The 26,694-nt window shown below is 42.3% G+C and overlaps 2 protein-coding genes across 4 annotated transcripts in view; one reads left to right on the forward strand and one right to left on the reverse strand.

Annotated features, from left to right (window-relative positions):
* The first annotated feature begins 523 nt into the window (after positions 1 to 523).
* On the forward strand, positions 524 to 12,028 carry LOC118080399 (uncharacterized). The gene is made up of 2 exons (XM_035105611.2): positions 524 to 732; positions 5,610 to 12,028. Exon 2 carries the CDS (start codon positions 5,612 to 5,614, stop codon positions 6,584 to 6,586), a length of 975 nt encoding a protein of 324 aa, XP_034961502.2. The 5' UTR covers positions 524 to 732; positions 5,610 to 5,611; the 3' UTR covers positions 6,587 to 12,028.
* Positions 12,029 to 18,353: 6,325 nt separating this feature from the next.
* The window catches only part of CNOT6 (CCR4-NOT transcription complex subunit 6), a 36,121-nt gene continuing 27,780 nt past the window's right edge, over positions 18,354 to 26,694 (reverse strand). For 2 of the 3 annotated variants that reach the window (XM_035105606.2, XM_035105608.2), the window contains 3 exons: positions 26,010 to 26,240; positions 25,157 to 25,359; positions 18,354 to 22,377 (listed from right to left, as the gene is read on the reverse strand). In XM_035105606.2, the coding sequence (XP_034961497.1) occupies positions 22,165 to 22,377; positions 25,157 to 25,359; positions 26,010 to 26,240 (647 nt within the window). In that variant the 3' untranslated portion in view covers positions 18,354 to 22,164. The remainder of the gene's footprint in view (positions 22,378 to 25,156; positions 25,360 to 26,009; positions 26,241 to 26,694) is intronic. The other variant, XM_035105610.2, reaches the window with a different exon arrangement.

A 26,694-nucleotide genomic window follows, 5' to 3' on the forward strand; every position in this document is an offset into this window, starting at 1 on the left:
CAATTCTATGATTGGCCCTGCTGGCTAAGACCTACCTGCCACGGCTATCTACCTGCTGGCTAGGAGTTAGCTGGCTAGGAGTTAGCTAGCCAACATCTGGGGGTGGGGGTGGGCACAGGTTTCATATCCCTGCTTTGGAATACAGAGATGAATTTGGTCACCCCAGATTATTTGAAAGCAGAAAGAGAATTCCTGTTAACCATAGCCTCCACATGCATTTTTAAAATATATATATATAAATTCCACTTCCCACACCAAAAGAAGAGCCAGCAGCTTGGAATTTGGTTCGCTCTGCTAACTGCTTCCTACGGATGCAAATGCACAACACATATAGATACTCCTTTTCCAGTGCCCTGGGCCTATTGAATAATTCAGAAAATAAAGCACAAGTTGGTGCTCTTCTATTTGCTATGGAGATCATCTCTGAACTGTTGTGCTCCCCGTCCCCACCCCGCCCCGATTCCCTGCTTTCTACCCTTCCAGTAAGACAAGGCACTTATCATATTAGAATGCTTGGGAAACAGAGTGGCATCTACCAGTCTATATTTAGCAGCGGCAGCCAAAAAGCAGCTGAATCAGCTGACTGGAAGCTGCTACCCTGATGTGCAGCCTTGGTTTAGACAGCAACACACTCAGTGCTGGAAATCAAGGAGAACAGACAGCGCAGAAGAGAGACGCTGAGCCTGGAGATTTCGAAAGAGTCCAGCCGTAGCTGCCACAAACAGCAATCAGGTAAGAAAGGAGCAAGAGCGTCCTAACAGAAAATGTGGTCGGTCATAATAAATGTTGTGGTGAGAATTTAGAGCTCAAAGGAGGCAAGGCTGGGGGGAATAATTATACAAGTATGGATTAGGCCACTGTTGCCAGCTTAGTGCTTGCCATTTTTGTGACCAAGGAAGCAGGAAAAACCAGAGGGGGCCTGGAATAGCGGTGGAGGAAGGGAGCCGCATTGTGGACCTCTGTTCGTAATGACCGCGGGAGCAGTAATGCCAGGGAGATCGTTATTTGGTGTGTTTGCCAATCCTACTGATGTAAGCAAGTGTACAGTGGAACCTCGGTTTATGAACACCTCGGTTTATGAATTTTCGGTTTATGAACACCGTGGACCCATCTGGAACGGATTAATTCATTTTCCATTACTTTCAATGGGAAAGTTCGCTTCAGTTTATGAACGCTTCAGTTTATGAACAGACTTCCGGAACCAATTACACCCATGCTTCAGTTTATGAACGCTTCAGTTTAAGTACTCCGCGGACCCGTCTGGAACGGATTAATCCACTTTCCATTACTTTCAATGGGAAAGTTCGCTTCAGTTTATGAACGCTTCAGTTTAAGTACTCTGCGGACCGTCTGGAACGGATTAATCCACTTTCCATTACTTTCAATGGAAAAGTTCGCTTCAGTTTATGAACGCTTCAGTTTATGAACAGACTTCCGGAACCAATTGTGTTCATAAACCGAGGTACCACTGTACTACTTGCTGTGCTAAGGACCTGAGGTGAAAAGGTCAGTTACATCGGGTTTTGATGCATCGTGGGGCTACAACATCAAGCCTAATTCTAGGACTTTCTCCCCTGTTCCCGCCTCATTTCCCCAACACCCACTCGGTGCAGTATCTTGCCTGACGAAGACTTCAAAAGAAATCAACAGCTTAGTAATTTGTGACATTTTGGATAGTCCTAATAAAAGCACTGCACAACTGTGGGAGTTAATAAAGGGAAGAGGAACGCAGAGAGAGAGAGATTAAGATGCTACAATCACTTTTAAAGTGAGCTTTCCCTGCCCCAGCCAGTAAATACTGAATTCTATTGCCTTTTTTTCTTATCAAGTTGCCACTGTTACATTTTGCATTTCTTCATCGACTCCTTGGGGCTGGTTCCCACCATCTTCCTGTCATCTGGCCACCTCCCTCTTTCTTCAACCTGGAGCCCTCCATCTCTTTGGGACTACATGGTAGGCACCAGGTAGGCAAAGGTTGGCGTAGCGCATCAGGAAACCTGACCAGCAGGTGAGGGAGAGGGCCTGAGGAAAGGGCCAAGGGGAGAATGAGCAGAAAGAGACAGGCCTCCATTTTCTCTTCATTCAACTAGAGATTTAAATGGCAAGAGTCCACTGCCTGGGGCAGTCCTCTAAGGACTACCAAAGTCAAAGCGTCTGGAAAGCTTAAAAGAAAGTAAGCTTTCATTTTAAGCAACTAGACATAGCAGTTTGATCAGAGCAATGAAGCTCTCACATGACTTCCCCCAAAGAACCCTGGGAACTGTAGTTCACCACTCACAGAACTGCAATTTCTCACAGAACTACAATTCCTCTTAAAAAGCTGCAGTTCCCAGGATTCTTTGGGGGAAGCTATGCGATTTAAATGTATGGTGTGGGTGTGACCTGAATTCAATGCCCCCTGGGCCCTGTGAGTAAACAGGAAAACGTGGAAAGAGCTATTCATTGTGCAGTTGTAGGTCTAGAGAGCTGTTGAGTAAAGTGTTACAGAAGTCGGGGCAGCTGCTATGAGACATATACTGTATCTTTCCCATATCAAGGAGAAAGGAATTATCCTTTTGAGGTAGAACTGCCCCAGGCATTTAAACTGGTTTGAATTTGCCTTGTATTCCCTGGAAGAACCTTGGGGATTTTAGTTTGATAAGACCGCTGAGGGTTCTTTGCAATTACGCTGGCTAAGATTTGCTTTGTAGCCATAGCCAATATTTTGTGGTTCCTTGCTCCTGAATTTATCCCCAGCTCCTCCTCCCAAATTTTTTCCTTACCCATCATTCAGCGAACTCAACTATATAGCCAAAATGGCAATGTGGTCTATGCTCTGGTAATCTCTAGGTTAGATTACTGCACTGTGTTATATGTGGGGCTGCTTCTGAAGACAGTTTGGAAACTTCAGCTGGTGCAGAAGTCAGCAGCCATGTTGCTCACCGAGGCAGGATCATACCTGCCAAGTTCCTGTCGGAGAAATAAGGGATCAGACCGGAAGTAGTGCTGCCGCCATTTTGGAACTGGGCGGAGCATGCTCAGAAGCGACTTTTGATGCTGCTCTGCGCAGTCCCAAAATGGCCGCCACGCCAGAAGTCGCACTGCAGCCATTTTGGAACTGGGCAGAGCAGCATCAAAAGTCGCTTCTGAGCATGCTCCGCCCACTTCCAAAATGGCCTCTGTGCCAGAATAAACCGGGGGGAAACAAAAAAAATCCGTTTTTTCAGCTGGGAACAGCTGGGAAAACGCGGGTTTCCCGGGGAATACGGGAGACTTGGCAGCTATGGGCAGGATGGTTTGAGCATACAACACCAAACCTAACCCGACTGCACTTGCTACCGAATAGTTTCTGGCTCCAATTTAAAGTGCCTGCTTTGACCTGTAAAACCTTAAATGGCTCAGGACCACAATGCATCAAGGACCAACTCTCCCCATATGAATGGACCCAGACCCTGCGATCATCCTCTTGAGATCCTCTCTGTGTGCCTCCTCCACAAGGTGTCCAGAGGGTGACAACACAAGAAAGGGCCTTTTCTGTGGTGGCTCCCCATTTGTGGAATGCTCCCTCCAAGGAGGCTTCATTCTTATTGCTAGGTACCTCTTCAACCAGGCCTTGGGCTGATTAAACAATCTGTAGTATTTTAAATGTGTTGGGAGTATTGATGATGGCAGTGTTAATGTGTTTTATGTTGTAAACCACCCTGTGATCTTCAGGTGAAGGGTGGCATATAAATCTAATAAATAATAACAACAATAATTGGAGGCTTGGGGAAACCCAAAGTTTGGCAGAGGTACAAACTGCTTTAGAAAGAAAATACTAACCCAGGGAAATGGATCTAAAGGTAACTCAGCGAGGTCTGAGTACAGTCATACCTAGGTTTAAGTAGACCTCGGTTTGAGTATTTTCAGTTTAAGTACTCCGCGGACCTGTCTGGAACGGATTAATCCACTTCCACTACTTTAAATGGGAAAGTTCGCTTCAGGTTAAGTACGCTTCAGGTTAAGTACGGACTTCCAGAACCAATTACACTCATACCTCGGGTTAAGTACGCTTCAGGTTGAATACTCCACGGACCCGTCTGGAACGGATTAATCCACTTTCCATTATTTTCAATGGGAAAGTTCGCTTCAGGTTAAGTACACTTCAGTTTAAGTACTCCACGGACCGTCTGGAACGGATTAATCCACTTTCCATTACTTTCAATGGGAAAGTTCGCTTCAGGTTAAGTACGCTTCAGGTTAAGTACAGACTTCCAAAACCAATTGTGTTTGTAAACCGAGGTACCACTGTATGGCTGTTAGGTGGGACAGGGTAGGGAGCATGGTCTGAATAGAGATCGCTCACTTAAAAATGAGGGATTTCAACTCACGGGTGACGTGATTTAGTTTATTACTAATATTTGGTTAACAACATTTGTATACTGTTTTTCAACCATAATGGTTCTCTTGCTCTCTTTTAAAAATGTGGTGGGAGGTGCAGTGCGAGGGATATGATTTGTGTGTTTCCCTTTCTATGGGTGGAAAGGACCACTGCCATTGATCCTTCACTGTGCAGAAGCAGATCTGGATCCACTGGAGTATGGATCCCCACCCCGCGGAGCCCATGGGGAGAGCATATTCTCAAATAAACACCACAGAAAGGGGAAGAGGAAAAAGAAAAACACCACCAGCTTGTCCCAGTCCAAATCTTCTGAATTTAGTAGTTCCTCCACCTCAAATTTTCCTCATCTCATGGAATCGCTTTGCCCTATCTGGTTCTTTATCAAATTGCTATCCTACTCTCCCTCACACCCATAGGAGCCGAGGGTGGCACCCAAACAAGTAACAAAACAGTGAAAAATAAAATTAAAACTTGTTTAAAATATCAAGTATGTCTATTCAAAAAAATAATATATATGAAACACTCCACAAGCATAAACACTTATATATCAGGAAATTTATGTTCAGTCCAAGGGTTAAGCAGCATTTCCAAACTTGGGTCTCCTGCTGTTGTTGCGACTACAATTCCCACCATCCCTGACCACTGCTTCTGGTAGCTAGAGATGATGGGAGTTGGAGTCCAAAAACAGCCAGAGACCCAAGTTTGGAAAACTCTGGGTTAAACTATCAGGGCTGCCTACAACTAACCAGCCCTACTAGGAGAAGCCCACAAAGACTTCCATGCAACAGGGCTTTCATCCCTCTCCTCTTTCCATGCTCCCTTTCAGTTGCCTCGTGGGGCTGAAGAGAACCCTCACAACAGTGCAGAGGTTGAGGAGAGGGGAGAGATTGTTCCATCAGGCAAGCAGAAGTGCTTGTACCAACAGAGTGATAACCTTAGAGCTATACTGAACTCCTCCCATAGAGAACTTCAACATCTACCAATAAAATTTATCCTGTCCCACTCTCATCCACAAACACCTATCATTTCATAGAAGATCCTTTCACCTAACATGCATGTTGCCAGCTACAACACACACACAGCAAAGGCAAACCCAACTTTCACAAACGTATCAGAACCTACAGCTTCTGCTTCAGCAGAAACTTTCCATTTATTAAGCTATGGTGCTTGCTTATAGAGTGTGGCCATGACAGCAACATCTTTGTAGTGTGTTCCCATTGGCTAATTATATCCTGCATATTCTTTACAGTAATGGCTCCCCGGATAAGACTGAACATAGCAAAGCCTCTTCCCACCATAAGTGAAGCCCTTGAGGATATTCTAGATGACATAACAAGCAACACAAAAGGTTTTGGAAATGCTTGCACGAGCCCAGATTCTTCTTCTGGTGAAGACTACCTTCAGTCTATCTGCCAGCTGGCAAGACCTACCTTCCCAGTCCTACCTGAGAGTCAGCGTAAAGTCCAAGACACAGAGAAACTGGGAATGCTGCATAATAGTCACAGAGTCTTCAGCTTGTCTGAGACACCAAAAATGGTCTCCGGGTTTAAAATAACTGACATTCTGCCTAATGTGAGGAGATTTGAAAGAAATAGCTCCATTCTAGATTGTATCAAAACCTACTCAAGCTCTAAAGTCGACCCGCTAGAAGAGTTGTACACGGAAGCTGAGAGGACTCATCGGTGGAGATGTCCCAATGGAAGTGAGAACACTGACCATTCACAACATAATTTCCAAGGCATTAGTGTATCTGAACCTCGAGAAAAAGCTATGGAGAAACCCAATGCTCTCGGCTTCCCCACACTTCCTTCCCCAAGACCAATGCAGAGAGAAAACAGCTGCCCAGAGCTTAAAGGTCAGAGAAACCAAGGCAAGATGCCAACTCTGGAAAGTCCCCCATATCAGAAAGAGATTGACCCTCTCATTGTTAATGGTAAATCGATCTGGCTGCGCCCACCCAGAGAAACTCCACCAGACACCAAGATTTTGAGATATTCACAAAGGGGGCAGCAGACTCTGAAGGCAGCAGCCTTCGCTCAAAGAGAGCAGCAGCCAAAGCCTTCCATTTATAATCAAAATGTGAAAGGAGAGGTGAGCAACCGAGTGGGATGTGGGGGATACTTCCATAAAAGAAACACAAGCTGTGACTGGATTTCAGAATACCAAAGTGCTTGGAAAGAAGCAAAGGTGAGAGCTTGCCTGTTGCCTGCCATTGCAGAATCATGAATGGCTACTTTATGCGAAGAAAATACGGAGTGTTTATATGCAGCCACTGTCTGCTGCAAAGTGCATTGTCCAGATGACCTGGAGAACATTCAGAGCTTCAGAGTATCAAGGGTGGAGGAGAAATGGCAGCGCCGAAAGGAGAATGCATTGCAGACTCGGTTATTTTAGCTATTCAGATATTGAGTTGTAATGATTATACATTGTATCTTTGGCTCTGTGAAAATAGATGGTCCCTCCCTATCCTAATTAAGTTCCTCTCTTAAGGGTCCTCAGAGTTCATCTATACAGTTCTGTACCGTAGAAGCATTTCTTGATAACAGAATTTTATAATTCTGCATGTGCAGATCCTGCACAGAAATATTAGCTGTGCAAACTTTTTTAAAAAAAAATAAATCAAGAAAATAGAGTGGAAATACATAGGCTTCATCTACCCACCCAAAGAGCAACTTCAGTCTTGCTGGATTTTTAGTATCATCGCTACCAATGCAAAATAGAAAACTAGTCCAGAAGGGCTTAGAAGCAAAGGCCTAAGTTAATAAGGGCATAAGGACACAAGAAACAGCCAGCTGGATCAGACCAAAAGGTCTGTTTAGTCCAGCATCCTGTTTCCCAAAGTGATGCACCTGGGGAGCCTCCAAGCAAGGCACAAAGTCCATAGCTCAGTAGCTGGGCATCTGCCTTACATGCATTGAACCTTACAAGTCCCAGGTTAATCCCCAGCATCTCCAGGCAAAGTTGGAAGGACCCCTACCTGAAACCCTGGAGAGTGCCAGTAAGTGTAGACAACCCTGAATGGGATGGACCAATCACCTGGCTCAGTATAACACAGGCTCCACCCTGTTGGTGCCACACTATTCAAACAACATGCTGCCTCTCAAAATGGAGGCTTGATATAGCCATCATGACTAATGGCCACTGACAAACCTTTATCCTCCATGAATTTGTCTAACCCCACCTTAGAGCCATTTATCTTCAAGAGCATATTGTATCTTCAAGAGTCACAACTTAATTAATCTGCCATGTGAAAATGTTGTCTCCCTTGAGCATCAGGTTCCCAGGTAGATTATATACTCATACGTAGAAGTTGCAGTGTCAGCTACTGAACATTCCCTGTTGCCTGTTCCTCTTAGCCTTTGTCATTTCTCCCCCCCCCCATCATCCTTTTTGCGTGTTTAGACCTTTAAACCTCCCCCTTACATAAATTCAAATAAGACTCAAATTTTGGTTTGGTTTTTGGCAGAATTTAGGCCACAACTTTATTGATTACAGCAAGTGAGTGGTTGCATAGGCTCTGGTTCGACTAGCTCCCTGCACCGTTGCAGGTAGCGCTGACCCAGGGCACTACCATAGGTCAGCCTAGGGTGAACACCTGGAATGACGGGAAGCTAGGGACATGCTATGTCCACCACCCAGATGTCCCCCTGGACTCAGGCACGGGCACAAACCCTCTCAGGGTTGACCAAACCATTGAGTCCCTGGATTCCTTTAACGGCATGAGAGCGCTCCCCCATCCCTATCACCTGAACCAGAGCCTGTCCCAACAACAGACGATACAGGACACACGGCGCGCAAGCCCTAAATATAGGGAGAGGTGGGCAGGTGTTCCGATGCACGGACCAAGAGAGAAAGTTCAGGGTCACATGCAAAGGCATATATAGGTCCCTTGATCCATTTTGGCTAGCGTCCCATTGGTCAGATTGAACCCAGCATCAAGGGACCTACCAATAAGGTGTTGTGGCTATCCATTCGTACCCACCCACAACACAAGGGTTTGGTTGCCAGGTCTCACCGCAACACGTGCCCTCTTTGAGGGACGACACGATTTATAGGGCTTAGGCCCCGCCCCTCAGCTGCCACTTCCTTGGAGGAAGTCGGGTCCCAGCTGCTTCCTGAGCAATGGTCCAACAACCCTGTAGCCAGCTCTTTTTCACCTCTGCCAAGTTACACCTGCTAAGTTGTATAAAGAAATACTTTTGTTGTTCTGCAAGCATAATAATGAAGCAACTTTTTTGGGGCTTTTGGTTACTCTAGAACAGGCACCCCCAAACTTGGCCCTCCAGATGTTTTGGGACTACAATTCCCATCATCCCTGACCACTGGTCCTGTTAGCTAGGGGTGATGGGAGTTGTAGTCCCAAAACATCTGGAGGGCCTAGTTTGGGAATGCCTGCTCTAGAATAAGAGTAAGGTAACACAGTACTTTCTTCACGGGAGAAGCAGAAGTGCAAAGTTCCTGTTTCTCTTAGAGAGGAGGAGGAGGAGGCCTGTCATTTGGTCTAAGGGAGAGAAACAAGTTGGTGCTTGACCCCTTTTGGTGTCTAGCTATAAGTGGCTCCCAGAACCTTTTCCTCTTTTTTTACACGTACATGTAAAGTGATGTTTTAATGCGGCTTATGTCTATTGATATAAAATTCGTAAACAGAAGGCTGGTGACTCTGTTTCGCTCTATTTTAGAGGGACCAAGCAAAACTTGCCTGGAGGTTACTGCTCATTTTCTCTGGCATCAGCTGAACAGGGAAGTCAGGCTGCCAGTACCTATCTGGAATTCTCTTGCTACTTGTCTAGTGTTGTTATTTAGGTGGTTTTTTTTAAAGAATCAAACCCATTTTGCATTTGCAAGCCAGCTGGCATTGTGGCATCCACCCCTCCCCCCGCCTCCCAAGCATGTTGCACTACTACTTTCTGCATCAACATTAATAGCAATTAATTTTATATTATGTCCGGTATCCAGCTATTACTGTTCAAAGGGCTGCTTCTCATGCTATCACATTGGCAAGTATGGGATATGGAACAACAAACCAACACTACCAGAACAGGCTTATGAATATAAAGGACAATTTTACTAGAATAAGTGTATAAACTCATAAACCTACTAAACAATGAGAAAACTAAAGTGCAATGTACATAACCAAGCCAGGAGATACTCATAAACATAGAATGAACCAGTGTCTCTCTCATTGCTATACCAGTTATGTATGCGGTAAGTATGTCATTACACGGCTGGAATAAACAAACCATTCTTCAAATAGTTGTTCACTGGAAGCACAAAGCCATATGTGATGTGGGCCTTTGGTTACATCTAACTGGGATACATATTTCTCTCTGTCTCTTCCTAGTATGTACATGTAATGTGGACTCAGAACTAGCATGTGAAATGTACGTAAGCCAAGAACTGTGTCTGGTTTTGATTTGTTGCTAACTTTGTAATGTTTGAAGTGGACCAAAGAGAAACCCTGCAGTTGCCATGTTGTGCAGTTGGCTGTTGTAAAGCGTGGCCCAAAGAGGCCATTTGTTTGGTGTGCTGTTCCAAGAAACATTGATTTTTAAACATTGTACATATGAGGGGTATCAACATTTACAAACCCATCCCTCCTTGTGTTGAAAGAGGTGATATGAACATTCATGTCATGTCAGCCTTGATTGATAAGGAAGCCTCTGTTCTGAATGGGATGAGTGGGAATCTCGTCTCCAGTATTAGTGCAAAATCATGCTGTCAGCCAGAGAAAAAGCCTCACTTCAGTCCAAGAACAAAGCTGCCAATATATTCAGTGGTATAGTCTGCAATCCTGGAGTCACTTACTGTAACTAGGAGTAAACCCAGTGGAAGAACTCAATAGCACTTACATTATAGGATTGCTGTGTTAGCTGCCCTCTTTATACTTATGGTACAATGGGCACTAAATCACTTCAGACTTCAGATGCGGCAAAATATTTTTAAGGCTCCCTTATGTTTTTAATCTCTCTGCAAATAGAAACCCAGCACAGCAAGGAAATAGCTGGCAATTAAACTTTTCTCCCTGATGTGATAGGGTGGGGTGGTTTTTTGTTCAACTAGAGGGAGCATTTGAAATTAGTACCCACTTGTGTGTGCCTATACACATTCACATACTTACAAATATCATGTAGGGTGATTCTCTTTCCAGCTTAGCTACTGGCAAACATCTTGATTTCAGTAAGCCCTGTAATTCCATGGCCCAGTTTCTAATGAGGCTACTCATGACAATTCATTCCTGTTTAAATGTGCAGTGAATCATACATGATTTGTATATTTTTGCCATGTGTCATCTACAGCGACCCAAGTAACATACCGGTATATAGATTTCTGTTATCGTCAAACTCCTAAGAGCATAGCACATTGCAAGCTAACTGTATTGTGCGTTTCAGGAGCTTAAAAGAGACATCTCATTAAATGTGCAATTTACTATATCGTCATTATTGAAATGCGCTTACCAAAAATGTTCTAACTAGAATCAGTGCTCATTCATGCTTTTGGTTCAATCAATAGCTGAAATGAAAAAGCACAGACATTTCCATGGTGTTTACTGCTAATCAAGCTTGTGCAGCCCTTGGGGGAAGGAAAACTGATAACAAAATCAGTTACATGGTCCAAAAATGCAAATTGCTATAAGCATACGTGGGACGAAGCTCATAAGTCACTCTCTGCAGTGTCCTATGTCTTTGTGGATTCTGTCGTGAGCAGAGGCAGCGTAAAAATAAAATTAATGTTATGCTCTAAAGCTTCAACCTACACAAAGCTAATTAGGAGTATGGAAATTGGTATGACGCACTTCCAAGTAAACATGCATTACTGGGAAGTAAGCTCCATCGCACTCCCTGAGGTTTCTAAGTAAACATGATTTTAGAGCTGGGATGTTAAACCCTCCTGGAAGAAAAATGCTTCAGAAAACAAAACCATCAGGAAAAAGCAGTTTTAAGTGTATATGGGAGAAATTGACAGCTAGATCACTATGGTACTTTTTAAGAGTACAGCTTGACTGATTTGACTATTCCCTTATATTTTTCTGCTTTATCATGATGTCAAAAACTGTGGGACAAATTGCCACCTTAATTTCCGCCCCACAGCTATGATTCTTGCGCACTTACTTAGAAGTAGCTTTCTGTGGGGCAGTTTGTGTGTGCAGGAGTGCCACGTCAAACACTCGTTACTGCACGTGTGCTAGTATGGGCATACCCACAAACAGAATTTCCCAACATCTCACGCACACACTGCTTTATCATGCCGTGAGTTCGCACATTCAGCAGGCCAGCAACAGAGCACAGAGAAAGCATTTGTAAATCAGGGCAGGAATCTAAAAATCTTGCACAAGAAGGTCACAGCCAAAGTGATAATCTAAGATGGCCTTTAAGCTTCCTGGAATTGTCTGAAAACAAAGAAAAGCAGAGTCCTCTAGCCATCCAAGCTTTTAAACAGAGGTGCTTCTATAAGTATGCTTTACTCTTTTTTTTTAAGCACCTCTCTCTTCTCCCACTTAAAAAAAAGGGGGGGAAAGCACCTCTCTCTTCTCCCACGAGGACCCAGGTGGCGCTGTGGTTAAACCACTGAGCCTAGGGCTTGCTGATCAGAAGGTCGGCGGTTCGAATCCCTGTGACGGGGTGAGCTCCCGTTACTTGGTCCCAGCTCCTGCCAACCTAGCAGTTCGAAAGCACGTCAAAATGCAAGTAGATAAATAGGAACCGCTACAGCGGGAAGGTAAACGGCGTTTCCATGTGCTGCTCTGGTTTGCCAGAAGCAGCTTTGTCATGCTGGCCACATGACCTGGAAGCTGTACGCCGGCTCCCTCGGCCAATAATGCGAGATGAGCGCGCAACCCCAGAGTCGGTCACGACTGGACCTAATGGTCAGGGGTCCCTTTATCTTTACTCTTCTCCCACATATCTTAATCTGATTCTGAATATCCCTTCAATGTCAAAAGTGATTTGCAAGTGAAATGAAATGCATGGCCAGCATCCCCGGCCTAGACCTTGCTGAAAGGTTTTTTTTTGTATCTTTCAGATTGGATTTAAGACACTTAAGAGCAGGATTCAACTAACTGGTTCCACTAGTGCAGGCATGTCCGAAGTCCATTCTGGGGGCCTTATCCAGCCCGCCGGTCAGTTTAATCTGGCCCCTGTGGCAGTTTATTTCCTGGTGCAAAATCCTAAAAAAAAGCTCAACAACTTTGGTTGGCCCCCACGGCCCTTCACTTCATCAGATCTGGCCCCCTTTGAAAGTTTGGACACCACTGCACTAGTGGAAGCTAGTGAAATGAGTTCCTGCATTGCTTATCGTGTGGCAGTGGCTTACAGCGTGATCTCTGAGATCTCGTGGAACTCTTCGTGAGATCTTGCTAGAAGTCACCACCGCATGCCCTGGTTGTGTGATGTTGAATTCCACTTGCAGTCTTTGCGTTTGATATTCTTTCCCCATCTACGGTAGTTCTCAAGTTTTTGCTCTGCAGAACACCCAAGCTCTTCAGTCCAGAAGTATATTGTTTGGAGATTACAGCCCTTATATGAATGGATTCCAATAGGCCAGCCTTGGTCAACCTGAACCTCAGTCTCTGGCAGCTTGGCCATGCCAACTGGGCCTGATGGAAGTTGTAGTCCCAAACATCTGGAGGGCACCAGATTGGCCAAGACCTCTTCTGCATATCCTCCCCCCAGTATACCATCTATCAAAGGATTTGTGAAAAGTCAGTGCCTAGCTAGCAAATCTGCTGTGCTATATGTAGGATTTTGATCCTGATAATGATGTGTGCGCTTTGAGAATTTATGCAAATAAACATGTAAAAGCTCTCCTTGCTGTGGTGATTAAAATCACATTTCTCTTATTGTCACAAAGCACAGAATGAAAAAGGGAAATGGGGAAAGGCAATCTCATGGAACCAGCTGGACTCCCAAGACAGAGAAAATTGCTTCTACTGTTGTTACAGCTAAATTCAAATCCAGTTTGTTCTCATAGAATCAATGTGTTGGAAGGAACCCTGAGGATCATCTAATCCAATCCAGCGCAAGAATAAGCAGCTGTCCCTTATCGGGATTGAACCAGCAGCCTTGACATTGTCAGCACCACACGCTAACCGAGCTATCCAGTTTCATTGTTATACAGTGGTACCTCGGTTTATGAACACAATTGGTTCCGGAAGTCTGTTCATAAACTGAAGCGTTCATAAACTGAAGCGAACTTTCCCATTGAAAGTAATGGAAAGTGGATTAATCCGTTCCAGATGGTCCGCGGGGTACTTAAACTGAAGCGTTCATAAACTGAATCATGGGTGTAATTGGTTCCGGAAGTCTGTTCATAAACTGAAGCGAACTTTCCCATTGAAAGTAATGGAAAATGAATTAATCCGTTCCAGATGGGTCCGCGGCGTTCATAAACCGAAAATTCATAAACCGAGGTGTTCATAAACCGAGGTTCCACTGTACATGAACTCCAGGGGTGTGTGGGTGTGTGTGAGAGAGAGGGGGGGATATATATGGGTAGGGTAGAAATAAATTATTATTATTACAGTAATTTTAATTATTATTATTATTATTTATTATTATTCCTCCTCCCTCCCTCCCACACAGTGTAGTTTCTGCTCTAAGTACAAAGGAAAGTTATTCATGCAACAACGTATATAAGAAGCTAGGCCAGTGCTTTCACATTCGAAAAAGAAGACACTATGAGGATTAGTATTCCATGTTTGAGAGCTGCATCACTATGTTCAGGAAAGCATTTTTGTTACTAATTTAAATCAGTGCTTTCTCACACCACCCTCCTCTTCATCAGTACAGGTTTCTTCACCCACAGATCTCCTTACATTCTCACATTTCAGACAGCCTTCTCTTCCCTTTCCTTACCTGACAAGTTGCTCTGCACCATTACCTCCACATTGCTCTTTCCCCACAATACTTTTTTAAAATCTCTGCACTACCGCTTGTGGATCTGTACTTTCACATACTTACACATGCTTCCTTCCTTTTTATGGGGGGTGTCTGTTCTAGCTAAGCTTCTGTAACTCCACCATACAACCAATGAACTTCCTCCCTATGCGGTGGCAGCAATCCACAAGGCTCTCCCCAGCAATGTAGCACACCAAGGGAGAATAGGGGTGCCCCCCACAGCCCCTCTCCTTTCATGTCATTGTTGCCTCTCCCACAGCCCTCCATATCATGCACTGGGGGGCTGTACCATTTCAGCAAGGAGCCGTTTCTCTTTGCATAGGCTCCATGTGTCATTTAGAACCCTGATCTTTCAGGCTTTCTAACTTGTGCTGGGACCCTGCACAAGTATATAAAAAGCCCCCCTGCTCCAGGGGCTTGGTCCCTAACAACAGGCAAAAAGCTGTGGGAATGGCGATGGTGACACAAGGGGCTTGCCACAATGTGGGATAGAATGCCTGGGTAATGCTAAAAGGTTAGCGCTAACCTGGTGCCCTCCTGAATTTGTGGGACTATAGTTTGCATTATCCATGTTGGCTGGGGCTGGTGGGAATTGGAGTGCCACAACTTTTGGAGGGCATAATTTTGACTGCACCTTTTGGTCTGGGGAATGGGCACACAGGTGCAAAACTAGAAATGGATTAAGAATCTTAAGAGGTAAGGGTGCCTGAAGCAGTGAAAAGTATTATCAACAGTAAACATCCATATTACATGTAGGTCCTGCTATCTGCCCACTCTTTATGCAAAAATTCAGTTATCCGAACATAAAGAATTATATGCCCAAACCTTGCTATACATACCACATATTCAGGTATCTGAAAAGCTGGAGTTGGCCCACTCCCTTCTTCCTGCTTTGTTGGTCAGCAGCAGCCATCCTTGGGAAGAAATCATGCAGCAAGGGAAATTGGAAAAACCAGTTTTCTTTTTCTGCTAGTTGGCTACAACCATTTCAGGAAGAATCCATGGAGACAGAGAGATTAGACAAATCACTGATTAGAGATGTTCCCATGGGAATCAATGTACATTGTGGACTTCTTATGCACCTCCCTAACATGATTTCCAGGGAACACATTGTGCTTGTTAAGTAGGACCTCACCTCTTCTCCTTGCTCTGCACACTGTCAGCTGCATCCTTCCACAAAGATCTGAATGTTTGGGTGATCTCAGACATCAGCTGTGATTGATTCTAATAAATTTCTTTCCTAATTGCCAGCTAAGAGTGAAGCACAGCAGAAATGCAACACAGCTGCAAAATGTTAACAGAAGTGAGATTTCAGCAGGGTTGGGGAACCTGTAGTTCTTCAGCTGGTGTTGGGACTCCAGCTCCAATCAGCTCCAGCAAGCAGAAAAATGTGCAAGATACTCCATATAACCCTGAACCCTTCTGAGGGCCAGGCACTTAAGGCAGGATAAAGAACCTGTGGCTTCTGAGATGTTCCTGGACCACAACTCCCAGCATCTCTAACCATTGGTCATGCTGGTGGGAGTTGATGGGTGTTGGTACCCAATGACATTTGGAGGTCCATAGATTCCCCACTCTTGGGACAAGAGACATGCAAACACCATTTTCTGCCACTGGACTATTTTCACTTCTTCATTCTTCTGTCCTAGAGCTTAGCTACCAGGAACCATTTCAGGTATTGTGGCTGACCTGCAGAAGCTGTTTGTAGTCATCTCTTGCAGAAGTTGGCTTGTCAACTAGCAAGGGTTTCCAGTCCAAGGAACCCTCTTTCGCCAATGCCAAACCTGGGAACTGAGGTTGGAAGTAAACTGTGATTCTATTGCACCCAAAAGTGCCCATATCTTTGGGATGGCTCATGATACAGGAGTCCTGAGAGTGCTTCACCGCACGACTAACACACCACAACATACTTAGTGTGCAGTTGCCAGACCATTTCCAGAAGGTTCACATTGGCACACAGATGTTTCTTTTAGTAAAGGAATGTATGATAAAATGGGCAATAGATCTAGGGCACAATATTGAGTTTGACGATTGGACAAAATTATGGAAGGAAAACCTTAAATTTACAGCATGTACAACCCTAAAAGAGAACATAATGAAAATGGTATACCGTTGGTATATGACGCCAGTAAAACTGGCTAGAATGTATACCGTAGAAAGAAGGATAAAGTATGCTGGAAATGCAAGGCAGCAGAAGGCCATTTCTACCACATGTGGTGAACATGTGACAAAGTTAAAAGTTGGACTATGCTAAAGAGAATTATAAGAATTTAAAGACTCGGGTATAAACTAGATCCTACAAGGTTGATGTATTATAGATACAATCTTTGTTAGAGTTAACATTTATTTCTGGTAAGTGATGAAATTCTAAAATGCGCGAGTAAAGTGAACTATACTACCTACTTAAGGGGGGGGGAAGGGAAGTCCGAGCTCAACGGAGCTAGATACTGTATAAAGATGAAATTTATATGCTGATGAAATTTATATGCTGATGTAAAGTTTTGTGAAAATCAATAAAAAAATTATTTTTAAAAAAGAGAGATGTTTCTTTTAAATTAACTTCTTTTGGGCGTTTTTTTTCTGTTAAACATCTAAAGCAGGTATACAAAAAATATTTTGAAAAAGTCCATGTCACTTATACACTCAAGTAGTGATTAAAAAAAGAACAACCATTTTCACGGATTTAAACACCCTAGTCCTTTTAAGAAAGTTCTGCAAAAGAAAAGACTCAACTGCTAAAGCAACAGGGATCCCAAGCCACTGAGAGATGGATGTGGGCAGGAAAAGTCTTAAGTAAAATATGAAGTTATGGCTTCTTCATTTGAAACTGAAGAACCTGTCTGCAGGAAACACAAACACCACACTGGAGCAGCTGAATAAAGAAAGATCATATATAGCTTCTCTGCAAATATGTAAATTTCAACATGGATGGAACATTTCTTTGCTGCTTTTTATGTTTCTAGAGGGGCTTCACCTATGTGGAAATCACACCTACATATACATTATGGATAATATTTGTGCTATTATGCACACTATAGGCCCCTGGAGAAATTTGAATTATAGTCCTCCGACAGAGGAAAATATCCAGATCCTAAACATACTCGGTACTTGCTTTGCTTTATTTGCTACTGAGGAAATGTCAGGTCTTCCTCTCAAATGTTTCAACACTTGCCCTGCCCTTTCACAACAGGTACTATTGCACCCATAAAAAACTGGGGGTTCCTTTTCTACACACTAGTTTCTGGAAATGCATGCATGCACTTGTTGCTCCACCCACTTTTGCTTCTGGCCCCGCCCACCCCAATGGTGCAGCCCTTAGAAGGTTGCATATGAGGAAATGTGGCGCTGGTATTTGGTTCTGGATTGTGAAACCTAGTTTTGTAAAAGGATAAAGCGGTCAAGACTGCATTCTGACAATTATTGGAATGCTAGAATAGGTTTCACCGAGGTATGCATGCCAGTTACTTTCCAGTAGCTGCCTTTCCTTATTGTAACACATTCATTAAATAGTACACCTGACTGTTAGTGGCATACCTGTAGGTCCTGCTATCAGGACGAGTGTTATCCAAAATGTTAATTTTATACCCAAACCTCACTACACGAATGGCTGACTCCGATATCTGAACAGATGCGAGTTTACCCGCTTCCTTGCTTGTGTTTTGCTGGCCGGTGGCAGTCATTTTGGGTGGAAACCATGAAGAGAAGGAGCAAGATCAGACAAATCACAGATTAGAAATGTTCTCATGGGAAATTATGGAAAACCATCAGCTTATGTGAAAGCTCGCCTAATGAACAATTCCCTGGGAACACATTGTGTTCTGATAGTGGAACCTGCATGTCCTGCCCATCGGCTTTACCCGGGATCCTGAGAAAGTTTTCAATTCTCTTCGAGACAGAAAAGGAAAGCCTAGAGGCCAAGAAACTGGACAGGCCTGCACAGATATCTCTGCTTCAGGACTGGACATGTGCTGCTTTCCATCTGAAGCCTTATTCTTTTTGTAGTTAGGACCGAGAATTAAACGCTTAATGTAACAGCAATCCCAGCGGTCCTGTCTGTTTTACAGGCGGAGGTGAAAAAGGTAAATTATTAGACTTCAAAAGAAATTTGAAACAGATATTGAATTTATTGGTCAGCTATGAGTAGGAAAATACATTGGTAAAGGAAAAAAAGACAACCCTGTATATAAATATAATACTAGCTAGTTAAAATTTGACCAAGAAGAAAGTTCCACTGAAGAGAACAGTAAAAGCCCTTGTTTACCATCAGACCATTTTCAATTTCCCATTTATCTTATTGAAGAGCTGCCTATAGACAAATGCAACATTCTTTGAGCTTAGTGCAGATGATGTGCTGGTTTTTGTTTTTGTTTTGTTACACATATGGTAAACAAGAGTTAGTCCAGTGCATTACACGTTATACAGAAGTACTGTGAATAAAGACTAGGGATTCTAATTTTTAGATACTACTTAAGCATACCAAGATACCTACATTTTAAAAAAGCTTAGACAACCAAAAAGTATAGCAGGAGTTAACATATACTAAAACACTGAGTCAGGCTGGATGGGGAAAAACAGAGTCACTACATAAGCAGTAGTAAATTTGACTTGAAAAATCTTGCAGTGCGATTAATTCTGCTGAAAATGTTAGTGCAATTATTTTGGCTTTGAGTTCTTTGCCCCATAGATAAAGTGGGAACTTGACATCTGAAACTACTTTTAGACATTTAAGTCACAGCAGAATTCAAATAACTTTATCAGAGTTTTCAGATGCAAGTTTGCATCCTGAATGGTTAACTTTACAATTGAGGCTTGAGCCCACAAATAAAAAAGGGACAGAATAATTACACACATTTCCTAGAGCTTTTTCTGTCACTGTCTTTAAAATAGAAAATCCCATATATTTTATATTTCCTGCTTAAATTCCACCATAATTGATTTTATCGCCTTAAGATCACTTTTATCCAGAAATGGGCAGGTTGTAGGTATTAGGTTTTTCAATATGTGACCATCCCTAGTCAGACATCTAGTTTGATTAAACTGGGGAATGGGGCAAGGGATCCTCAGGCCCTCCAATGCTCTACGTCCTTAAATAATAATAATAATAATGTGATTACATTAAGAAACACTGAACATTTGTTATGGCAACATCCAAAGCCACCTTAAATTAAGTGTTAGGATTATTGGAAATTAGCATTTTGTGAACACATATAGTTTATTGCATTCATTTATGAAATGTATGAATTTGTTTGATGCAGAAAACTGTATTAAAAGTATGACTATTCTGATATTGACTGCCAGACACATTAGGTGCAACTTCTTATTCTGCAGAGTATTTCTTCAGTGTGAGCGTCACTTTGGTACTGTGGGATCTGACCAAAGGCTCACTGAAGTCAAGGGGGATCAGGTTTCTTATTTTTCTGAGCTCTCATACTTCAATAATCTTATTATGCCAAACATGGAAAAGGAATTTCAAGTGCCCATAGATTGCAACATGTCCAGGCAAGAACAGAGTCCTTGAGTACATGAACGGGCTGTAACCTTTTAATGTGCTGCCATAAATTCATATAGATATATATTTAAGATTGAACAAAGAAATGTGAAAATGCATGTGTAAAGCTTAAACCTTTAGGATTTACCAAGTGCACTCAAGCTCCAGCTTAAAAGGAAAAATTAATCCCTTCTAAGGAATATAAAATGAATAAGTGCTTCCCTTCCATAAAGCTTTCTGGACATACAATTAAATAATCCAGATAATCAGGAAACAAAATAGGTTGCTGAGTATGAAAAGCTAAATTGGCTCCATTGCCACTGAAAATTGTCATGATGCACATTACCAACACATTGTTAAGGAAACATGAGTAAAACGCCTTTTATTCACACTTGTACAAAATAACCCCCAAACCCAAAAAACAAGAACAGAAAAAGCAACATTACTAATTGAATCTACTACATCAATTATTACCAGCATTCCGATGTACTGATTATAAACTGGACATGTTTGGTGTTTGCACAACTAAAAAAACATGTAACAAAAGAAAAATCAGGTCCTAGACAAGGATTCAAGATCTGGACTTTTCCTACTAAATTTTTTTCAAATGCTTGTTTGCTAAACATGAACTTGTTGCAATTTTATTGTATTCTTTAAAACAAAATGGTGGCGCACTTCTAAGTGCCTATAGTTTCTTCTTTATAAAATTTTCAATCATTATTGCCCTTTTTTATTCATTATATTCAGAATTTCTCAATTCAAGAAAGAGCTTTTGTTTCTCTGCCTGCAGTTGAAACAAAAGCAGTTTGACCAAGTTCTCTCTCTAAATAAGAAACAGACTTATTAATGAAGGTATGTTTGCTAAGGATTAGATAGAATTTCCCTTTTATGGACAGATTTTATATATATATATCTATTTATATATACCGTATATATACTTGGCTTTCAAACACTAATGGCACTATGAGGGCATACTACAACCTTGGTTTTGTTGACACTTTGTAGAATAGGACTTGGTCACTTTAATGCTCGATCTGAAATGTTGTCTAGGGAACCTGTACTGAAAATGCATCTCTAGTTACACTGCTTCATAGAACAGAAGACTGTATACTTTTAGCTTCAAGGAATGACGACCGAGGAATGACTGGGGAGGAATATGCTTAAACTGAAAGGGACTTCACATGATAGTATTACGTGGAGAGGGGAGAACAAACCAAACAAACAGCATTGTGCAAGGACACTGAAAGAAGCAGTGCATGGGGATCAGAAGCTTAGGATTTGTGTACCCACCATCTGAACGTGTTCAAAAAGTGATATTCAACGCTTTGCAAAGGAAAAAAAATAGATGCCACAGCTTATACAAAAGTATCTTCATAAAATTTTCACAAAATGTTAACATTATTTTAAAAAAAATAAAAGAGGATGCACAGGTTCTCTCTGCATGCACAGGCAGTGCTAATTGAGAACAAAATGAAGCAGGCACAGTGGAGATAGGAAATGAGTGACTTAACACAGAAACTAAAAAGCTTTCACACAATATTCTGCCATTCCACTTCTGGCAGAAAAATGTTAGAATGTAGATATCGATAAGGGCTATCAATCCACAAAGCCTAATCAGTCACTGCTTAGCTTATCTGTTCCAAGAACGTTTGCGCTGTTGCTTTAAGTTAAAAGAAAGAAAGAAATGAATGTATGTATGTATGTTAACTAGCTTGAAGAAATTTGCTGTCATTTAACCAAATTTAGATTTAAAAGCAGTGTTCTCAATTTTAAAAAATGAAGTAGTACATAAGGGCTAAAAACCCTAACAGTGCAAATCATTAGCAGAGAAAGCCTGCTGCAACTTCTTTTACAAGCTGGCCTTTATAACACATGAAACAGATAAAAATTTAGCCTTAGTTTACAATACAATCATTTTCCAAATCTGGTTTTTTTTAAAGTACAAAATCTCATAAATCAGGTTTTCTGTTGTTCATATACAATCAATAAAGGCTAAATTCAAATTCTATATTTTACAAACAAACAAGTCTGAAAAAGAAGGGAGTGAAGTATGGAAGAATGGTCTTTTGATGTTTTACTACTGGCCTCAAAAAAGTAGTGCTACAGATATCTGTGCAAAGAGAATTTATTATAGTAATTCCCCATTTTCAAGGCATGAAATATTACATTGGATAGAACAGATTACTTGTAACAAATCTAAGAGAGGTGCCAACACACCAGTCCCTGTCTAACAGTAAATAAAGCATGTTGGGCTCAGAATTGTGTGTCTGATAGCACCTGGCTTTTACTATTTCTTTATGAAATAATTAGATTTAAAATTAAGATCATTAAGAAAGATCCCTGTTGGCCATACCTCACTCCTCTATATTCAGATTTTACAATTTTACAAATTAGACTGAGGTTGCCCTCTAAAATGTACTTGACTACCTCCTGCTAGGCAGATGGATTCCATTTACCGGCGGCAGGAAAGGCAGCACCAGCTCCAGTTGTGCAAAAAGTGAGAAGTGGTCAGAAGGAATGAGCGGGTGTGGACAGCCACTTATATTGTTCTCTATTAGCCAATGGTGATCCAAAGGTCCCAGGATGCCAAGAATATTCAGCTGAGGTTTTGAGTAGAAGATGTAGTCAATAATACCCTTTTGAAAAGAGAGAAAATGGAGTGAATATTTTCAAAAATGGAAGACACACAACTGGAAGCAATTTCAACTGATATCAGGTATGGACTTCAGTAACCACATTACTCTAGTGCTGAAGCACCTACCCTGACTACGGTCACGGTCCCAAGGCAAATTCAGGTGCCTAAATGGTATGGATCCCAGACACACTGAGGACCACTTGTTCTCATATGATTCTACCCTACTTTTAAAAGACATCTGAAGGCAGCCCTCTTTAGGGAAGTTTTTAATGTTTAATGCTGTATTGTGTTTTTAAAATTCGATTGGGAGCCATCCAGAGTGGCTAGGGAAACCTAGCCAGATGGGCGGGGTATAAATAATAAATAACAGCCCAAACAAAAGTTCCAGAAAGATTGGGGAAAGTGTAGAGAATATTTTAAAAAGCAGTGCCCCCAAATAAATACCTGGTCTTGTTTCAATTAACTTGGAAAAATAGTAAAAATAATTCAAAAAAGAGACAGTTTAGAAGGAGAAAATAGAAAACCGTGTACAGGATGAAGGAAGTCGAGACAGAAGAATTTGGAATGAAAATATAGTATATACTAGCTGGCCCTGCACGCGTTGCTGTGCGTTAGTCTGTGAAATGGAGGGTAATAGCCCCCCTTCAGATCCCCCTGAGCCTCAGAGTCCCCCTGAGTCGAGGCGAGACTCTGTGGAGAGGGCAGGTTTCATCCCTGTGTCTCCCTCCCCCCGTTCTGACCCATTACGTATCCCTGCCCTCTATTGCCCCCCACCTCCACTTGGCCTGGTCTGGAAAGCGGCCTAGTCTGCAAAGCCGAGGGGAGATATTGTAAATGGGGTGGGGTGGGGGTGGCCACTGCAAATATCTGAGGACTTAAACTGGGGAGAGAAAGTGCATGGTTGTTTTTTTTTATAAAAAAAAAGACACAGAGGCTTACAATCAGTTGTTTCTCCTAAAATAAGACATACCCATAAAATAAGCCATAGCAGGATTTCTAAGCATTACACAACGACCACTAAATTATAAAGCGAAAACCCCTCGTTGTGCCCCCAAGTGTGTGTTAGGAGACATGATGAATGACTGCCTAATGCTGCCAGGCGTTTATTAATGCAGCCGCCGGGAGAGGCTTTGGGCTTGGGGTGGAATGGCTGTTTCGGTGGCTGTTGGACAGTTGCTCCCCCCAACCTACGTCAGCCCATGTCCTATTTGGGCTTCTCCTCCCCCCACCTCCCACCCAGGGCTCCATTCGGGATAGTATTTAAAGGGCTGTAGAGCTGAGGCCTAGTCTGTAAAATGGAGCCAAGGCCTCCTGTTTTACAGGATCTCGTGGCGGAGGCGGGGTTTGTGGGTTATCTTACCCCCCCAGGCCTAGTGGAGGCCTAGCAGCCTGGCAGGGCCTAGGGGTTTGATAATGGGCGACTTTCAGTTGCTTGGTTGATGATGTCATTTGATTTGTGGGTGTGGCTTAGATTTCACAGGAAGGGAGGGGGTGTACTGTGGGAGGAATTCCACTTGAGGGCGCTGTTTGACTTGGTGGAAAAGCGGGTCAAATCCTGCCAAGGTGTGTGATTTGAGGTTTTTCATGTCCCCTACAACCCTCGGGGAGTGGCCTGGATCGCTGTGTCAAAATTTCAGGACGATCGGTCAAGCGGTTACGGAGAACATAGCGGCCGTCAATTTCAAGATTTTTACATTTTTATATATATAGATTATGGGTGACAATTTTTTCTTTTATTTTTTTGTTTTCTTGTTTGGTTCTGTTTTACTGTCTTGTTTGTTTTGCTTTGGGGGTCAATGGTAGTGGTTTGTTCCGTTTTTGTTGTCAGTGTAATTGATTTATGTTCTAAATAAAATAATAAGAAGTATTTGCGGCGTGCTTGCTTTGCGCATGCGCAAACGGCGGTTTCGGGTTATGAACTTTTCGGGTTACGAACTGCAACCCGAGGTACCACTGTAATAAGATTTATGTTCTAAATAATAATAATAATGATAATAATAATAATTCACAGAGTTTGAAGAAATGCAATGTCCTGCTTCAGATTCCATCATGCTCAAAGCAAGTCCATCTCTACTGCTGCCCCAGAACTGTGAAATGCTCCTTTTCATGCTGTAGGTTTAGTATTACCCCTTCTAGTGTTCTGGGGGCAGCTTAAGATAGTCTTGTTGCAACATGAGCTCTTTTCGTGGTCATTTATGCTTTGCCTTCCCCTTGATTTCACGTTCTTGTTTCTTTGTTTTATTTAGATGCTAACGCGCTTATTGTAACATACTTTATGACAACTTGCCTTAGAAAGCTGTATGTAAATAAATGATTTTAAAAAATGTTTTATTTGTTTTGTCAACTGCTATAAAATCATTGAATGATAGGAGAGAAACTTTTGAGATAATTCTTAAACAGTTAGTCATCATAAGGTGTTCACATGCTATGCTACTGAGATTCACATATATTTCTTGTTAATATCTCTGAAGAGGCAATATTACCCCTAGGAATTATTGTGTAAAGTTAGGCAACTTTTTGGTCACGACCTTCCCATGGCCATGGGCCTCTTAAGCACAAGCAATGGCTACTGCTGTTGAGCTGTTTCCTGTGATTGGGAGAGCATCCTTTTCAATTATCAGCCTGCTTTATTCTCTTCAAATGTGCTTCCAAAACCTGACAATTAATTTGTCACTAACCCTTCCAATTTTGTTTTAATAGTTCATCTAACTTCTTGCACACCTATGCTGAATAAGCAATAAAACAGTAATAGTGCAATGGGAATTTATTTCAACTCTCACCTTGAAATCAAATGTGTAATTCGTATAAGGCATTAGTCCATTCTCATAGGCACTCTTCAACTTGAAACCATGAGTAATCCTTCCATTGGTGGTTCCATTTTTCCCATTACAATTGAAGTTAGTGAGACTTTCATTGTATCTCAGTTCCTTAAAATCTTTATGGTTTGTTTCCACTCCACCGGTACTCAAATATTCAACCACACCTATGGCGAAGGAAATATTTTTTTATAAAAAACACACCGAACAAGCGGTCCCTCTTAAATAGTATTACATTCATGATGGATGATCCATCTCAATAGCCCAAGCAGAATGTACAATCCACCCCCACCCCCACCCCATTACACACACAATCTCTCTCTCGGCTGGAATTTAGGGACCATAAAATTTGATTAAGGGTGAAGTGTTAGACTAGATGTCTCTGATTTAGTGGTGGTAAACTTCCAACTCACAGGGGTCCTAATTTGTCCTGTGAAGCTGTTTCCCCAAAATCATGCTCACCTGCCATTATACGTGGACAAATAAAGACATGGCTGCAATGGAACAATTGAGAGCTTGAAGTGGGCATGCAACTGTTTCTCGGCAAGCAGACTCTCTCTCTCAGCACACACAGGGAACTTTACCAGGGAGTCTGAGCTGGGGAGCCCTTCATGAGGAACTCACTAGTGCAGCCAAGAGGGCTTTCAGTGTCTTATCAGCTGGTGAGCTCTGAGAGCCGCCCCTCAAGTTCATTTCTGCACAGCCTTCGAAAGGGCTCTGGGAGCCCCTTTCACTATCAAGTTTTATTCAACTTCCAGCAGTTTCAGTAAAATGCAGTGTTACAACACTTCAGCAAGTGGAATATGATTGCACTTACCTGAATCTGGCAGAGAATTCAGATCTGCACACAATACAAGTGGAATTGTTGCGTGTTCCCCCGAAATACCAGGCTTGAGACTCCGAGAGGCTTTGTCAATTATGTTCTTTACCTCAGAAAGGAACATCATGGTCTGAACCAGCTTTACATCAGAATACTCTGGGTCCCAGTGCATGTGTGCATTTGCTACAAGGACCAGCTGTTTATCCATTCCTGGGTGTGGCTTGCCTGCTAAAATGGAAAATAAAAAACCCTTCAGAAAACAGCAGTGATACTGCATAGATTGCATTGGTGAAAAGGGCTTTAAAAATACTGCTAAAGAGATATATAAAACTAATCGGCAGTAATTAAGTGGGACTTTACAAATACAGGATTCCTTATCTCAACCAGCCATTTTATGAGTTTAAAACAAAAAAGGGCTCTGTGCTCCCTCTGCTGGCTTTATTGCATTATCGACATGATAACGAACAGCCACTGTGATGGACTGCAAATAAGTTGTAAGCTACTATATATACAATTTTCTAGCAAACATAATATGCATTTTAACTGCAGTATTTGTCAGTCATTGCCCTTTCCCCATACAGCAATAAAGACAAATACCATGCAAAAGAATTCTGCAATCTAGACAGATACTGTTTGCAGTGACAAAGGGTATTAGTATCTACTTAACTGAAAATACAGGCTA

Source organism: Zootoca vivipara, chromosome 2, assembly GCF_963506605.1.
Source record: "Zootoca vivipara chromosome 2, rZooViv1.1, whole genome shotgun sequence".
Taxonomy (NCBI): Eukaryota; Metazoa; Chordata; class Lepidosauria; order Squamata; family Lacertidae; genus Zootoca; species Zootoca vivipara.

What these genes read in the sequence shown, in the direction of transcription:
- LOC118080399 (XM_035105611.2), top strand. Translation starts at nt 5,612, where the DNA reads ATGGCTCCCCGGATAAGACTGAACATAGCAAAGCCTCTTCCCACCATA.